The sequence below is a fragment of the Cyprinodon variegatus genome, unplaced genomic scaffold (assembly GCF_000732505.1).
Source record: "Cyprinodon variegatus isolate N-32 unplaced genomic scaffold, C_variegatus-1.0 Scaffold579, whole genome shotgun sequence".
Lineage (NCBI taxonomy): Eukaryota > Metazoa > Chordata > Actinopteri > Cyprinodontiformes > Cyprinodontidae > Cyprinodon > Cyprinodon variegatus.
This window is the reverse complement of record NW_015151032.1, coordinates 24,279-29,632: the sequence shown is the minus strand read 5'-3', so window position 1 is coordinate 29,632 and position 5,354 is coordinate 24,279. Positions and strand designations below refer to the sequence as shown.

At 40.5% G+C, this 5,354-nt stretch overlaps 1 protein-coding gene across 1 annotated transcript in view; it reads right to left on the bottom strand.

Moving 5' to 3' along the window:
- Nucleotides 1-5,354, bottom strand: part of mtap (methylthioadenosine phosphorylase) — a 30,973-nt gene that overhangs the window by 11,020 nt on the left and 14,599 nt on the right. The window contains exon 6 of the mRNA XM_015392217.1: nt 3,163-3,402. Within this exon, the coding sequence (XP_015247703.1) occupies nt 3,163-3,402 (240 nt within the window). The remainder of the gene's footprint in view (nt 1-3,162; nt 3,403-5,354) is intronic.

Below are 5,354 nucleotides of genomic sequence, written 5' to 3'. Positions count from 1 at the left end.
ACATTCAAACGCTGCTTGTCCAGGTGGTGTCCTGAAAACGATGTGGGCTACATTGATAATTGGCAATCCTTTTGGGGAAAACCTGGTCTGATTCGGAGAGACGGCATCCATCCCACTATGGATGGTGCAGCTCTTCTTTCTATGAATCTGACCTGTTATTAGTCTTCCAAAACACTTCCAACACATGGTGCAGACCATGAAGCAGAGTCGTAGTTTAACACACCTCTCTGCAGCAAGAGAATTATGTGAGCATAAATGAGGCAATTCCCTCCAGTCATTTAAATGTTCACATACCGAATAATCACCAGATTTCACATATTGAAGAGAAATATCAGCTGTACTGCTGCCATCAACACCTTTGCTTATAGATGTTGGAGCTTGGCATGTTTTTCAGTATAGTCCTGTTTCTCTTGCTGTGACTAACTGTATGCATAACTGTATGCATGCATATACATGCATGCTAGGTGTAAGGGATTGCTGTTGAGTCAAAGCAATCAGCTTGTTTTCCTTAGATAGAAAACTTTGAACCAATCTGACTATATGATCTGGTTGAATTGCCTCTGTAAAGTGCCTTGAGAGGACATGTGTTAGTGGGGAGTTGCGGCCTGTTGGTTAGGACATAGAGCTCGGAATCCGGAGGTTTTGAGTTAAAGCCCCACTCCCACAGACTGCCACTATGGCTCCCTGAGCAAGACCCTTAACCCCACACTGCTCCATGGGCGCCACACAATGGCAGCCCAGTGCTCCCCATAAGGATGGGTTTAATGCAGAGAGTTAATTCCGTTTCTCTGTACTATCCACAGTGTAATGGCAATATAACGCTGGGGGAAAAAAATAGGTTTTGAATTTGAGCTATAAAAATAAAGTGAATAGAAAATATACATTTAAGTATCAACGGCTTAAAGAAATATCTATCGTCACCGTCAGCCTTTAGTTTTTCTTCTTAAACTGCTAAGAAAATAGCAGGGAACTCTTATCGTCAGTTTGGAAACACAAATTGCACCTGCTTGAACCTGCAGGTGAGAACGTTTCAACACTAGTGATTATTTGGTGACTCTCTGTTACATACATTTTTCTAGGCATCTTAGAAAATATCTCACAAGGAATTATCTGAAATGTGTTCATGGACCCTGTTTTTTATTTTTAGGAAATTATCTTTTAAACATCAACATATCATATCAGTTGTGGAAGTCTGAAGATGATGTAATGAGCATTAAGTACAAACACACATTGCTGCTATACCCATCCGGTGCTTTCCTCCTCCTTCCTCCCTTTTTATGTCATGCTTAATGAATAGGTTTGTGTTTTTGTGGAGTTTCATAGCACGAAGACAGTGAAGCTCATGACTCATTGTGACTCAACCTCCTCTGGCAGGGCTTCCACCGGAGGCTGGCAGGCTGAGCTGAGTGTGGGTGAGTAGGGGGGAGGCAAACAGGGAGAGGCTACGAGGTAGGATGAGGCTGAGACGGAGTGATTGGGGGGGGCGGAAGGATGTGGCGAGGGTTTTGCAACAGGAGGGGGAAGAGGTCAGCTGCAGGAACTCGGAAGTAGAGTTGAGTCTAGCTGGATTCGAGACAAATAAAGCCAAAATTCGCCCACACACAAGCAATGTATGAACTGCTTTAAGGAGAGTGGCTGCCACAGAAGAGGCCACGCCGGAAGCTTTAGGAACCCACAGACACTACAGACTTCTGGGAGCTCAATATCATACAACTAATACAAAACTGTGCAAAACCACAAGGATTTACCAACACCTTGCACAAGGAAATATTAAAAGTAATAGAAACTGTGATCAGGAAAGTAGTTGTAAACAGAACTGCAGACGAGAGGAGTCAGTTAATGATTTCCAACCCGCCTTGCAATTAAACCATATCCAGCCTTTAAAAGTGACGTCTATCATGGGACACGGGGATATAATTGTAAAATAATCGTTTTATTCGTTGGACTTACAGCACAGAGCTGTGCTAATAAAAGGAAAATGCTGAGTAATGAACAGCTGTGCATCATTCTGTAGGCCAGCTTCCTTATAAGCCCTAAAGTAAAGTGAAAGAGGCTGACCACATTCAGCATTTTTGTAATGACCGCTTTCATTTCAGCTTCAGGAGAGATTGCCATCAGTAGGTTTGGGGGAATAAATGGACGTCGGTTTCTAGACCTTAGTAAACTAGCTTCCAATAAAGGGACATATTTTACTGTTTTATAAGGGAGCTGCTGTTGTCATGTAGATTTCCAAACCTGGAAAACTGGACAGGTTAACTAGGGAAACTGAAGGTTTATAGTCATAATACCCGTTTATAATTCCCGTGGCTGCATTGTAAACTCAGTGAAAGCACCAGTCTGAGTAAAGACTCCACCTGGTGATCAGAAAGTAGCACACAACTGCCCATCCCCCACGTGTTGCTGCACTGTCTCCTTCTACTGGAAAAGAAACTTACCACCATGGTGTCTTTCCTGTAAGTTTAAAAAAATCCAGTCCCCCGACACTCACCACTTCCTAAACAACTCTTTTTAATACATGTGTATTTTTTTGCCTTCAATTTCAAAAGGTTAGGGCCACCATCCTGGTCTGTCACTTCAAAGGTGTTGACCCAGTCCTCCAACCGACATTAAAAAGGCAGCTCAACCACAGCTACATAGCATCCTAATGAGTCAGTCAGATATCGAATAGGTTAAGCTCAATGTTCAAATGGCACACAAAAGATCTGTGAATACTTGAGAAGTCTCAGTCCATTTTTGACAGAACAGAGAAGTGAAACTATCTGATGTTACCAATGCTGAGAAATTTCAAGATCTCAAAAAATAAAATGTCAAAAATATTAGCAGAAACCGGCATTTAGTATAGCTCTATTCATATCGTTGACTGCTTAGATGTTTAAAGCACAAAAGGTTATTATAGTGTACAGCAAAAGTATAAAACATTTTATCCTTCTTTTTTTATTACAGTAGATAGACCTCAACGACCATCTAGAAACACAGATTGGCTCCATCTTTGATTGATTTAAAACAGCATTGAAACAAAATTCAGCCAAGAGTCTGACTTGGCTGAAACTCTTGGTGCAAAACACCAGACAGGACACATCTGCACAACCCTTTTTGCCCAGAGTCAAAAGCCAAGAAACAACAAAAATTGAAAACAGTTCTCAGCCATGTCTTGCCACTCACCGCCTCTTCATGTTCCTTCCAACAATCGTAGTCTGTTGCCATGGCGATGCTGGCGTAGCACAGGCCAGCCTCTTTGGCGAGGACCACCTCTGGGACGGTGGTCATGTTGATGACGTCAGCGCCCCATTGCCTGAACATCAGGCTCTCAGCCCGAGAGGAGAAACGGGGTCCTTCAATGGTCAGCATGGTCCCTCGCACGTGGCACTTGACGCCCAAACTCCGCGCCACCTCCACCAGAACCTGTCACAGAGAACACTACCTATAAAAGCTGTACGTGGGAATTGCTCATTCGTGGCATTTCCTTCTATTGCATATAAACAGCCCCTTCTTAAAACTCTAATATTTGCAAATCTATTTACCTTTATCACCAGGGGTTATTGTATTAGAAGAACCAAACATCGTAAGATACTTTATTACCAAATTTTTGAGTGATTTTTGGTTTAATCTGTTACAACAAAAACCTGGTTATTTTTTCGCTCTCCATTTCCAGTGCTGTGTAACGCCTTGGACATTGTATTCATCAGCCTAACGATGTATAGGAAGGCTTTCATAATTGTTGCACTACAGCTCCAGTCCAGCAGGTAGTGATGATGAGAACTCTTAACTCTTGCATATTAATCGCATTAAAAAGTAGATTGTTCCACGACAACGGTGCCACTTATGGCAATGGGGTAAAAACTTTCCTAATTTTGATTTTTATTGATTTAATCTTTGAATAACTCTGGCAGTTATATCATCATATCAGGCATGCGACAAAGGTAAATTATTGATTTCCTAATATCCTCTACAGTATATCTATCCAGACATTAAAGTTTATTAAAACAATCCTTTTTGTTCAGCTTAACATTAATCTAAGTCAAACAGATCTGCTTAGCGATAAATTACACATCAAAATAAATCAAACCTTAACCGCTAGATTTAATCCAACTAAAGTATACATGTGTTTAACTTCTTTTTTACTGGTGGAAGCTAGGGGAAGCTAGAAAATCTGCTTGGAATAAGTTGTCAATTGCCTGGTCAGCTGACAGCTAGAGAAGCGGGCTAACACCTCCAAAAAACCTCCGAGCCCTTTTGCAATTAAGCAACATCTTGATCAACTCAGCAGATATTTGAATTTTACACAGCTTCATTCCTTCCTAGATACGTTGCAAAAAACTATTTTGTGTCACAGAATGTGTAATTTATCACACCACTGCACCCAATCTTCAAAAATCAGTTTCAACCTCTTTAAGTTAAAGAGTGTTTTGATAATCGGCACAGAAGCTGTAGAGATCCACAACTCTAGTGGGAGAATGTCTCATTCACTTCACTAGATATGAATTTATTAGAATGGCTTAATCGGAGTTAAAACCAAACGAGTGTCTGTCCTAGGCCTGCTGACTGTGCATTAGTTCTTTTGCAAAGGAGAAAAATTGGAAAAATATCTTAAATTGACAGTTGTCATGCTCCTGCAGCCTTGTGGCTGTAATCATAGCTCAGTGTAGTTTCAGAAAGTTGTAGATCAGGGGTGCTGAATACAAATGCATGTATTTTATTTTAGATATTTAATAAAAAATAAAGATGAAAAACATGCACGCTTTTCCTTCAGCTTTAAAGATGTATATTATCTGACACGGCTGAGAGAGTAATGGTGTCCAATTCAACTGAAATTGTGACTTTGGTGTAATCCACAGATTATGACCACCTGTCCATCATAGAGAATAAAAAGACATATGACAAATAACCATGAACACACACATATCTAAGGGCAATTAAAAGTAACCAATTAACCTTTGTCAATGATATGTTACCCATCATAAAATAGGTATCATACACAACACAGAAAAAAGTCCAAAGTGCCAAAGTATCAGGTGTTATGATTTTTTTTTTTGATATTGACATAGTTACCAAAAGCTTCTGTTTACATTATACAAATCATAAATACGTTTCACATTCAAGAGAAGACAAATTATTGCTTTTACAAACGGAAAAGCAATCAAGCTTTACGAATGAAACGGGCGTGCTTCGGTGGCGCTGTGGTTAGCGCACACGACCCATGTACTGAGGCCTAGTACTCGACGCCCCTTTCATGTCAGCATACTGTCCAAAAAACGAGCCACTAGTGCCGTAAAAAAATTTTAGAAAATGAAACTTTATTTAATTAGGGAGTCAGACCAGGCATAGGTGTATTACAGACTTGCACTGGTCAATCA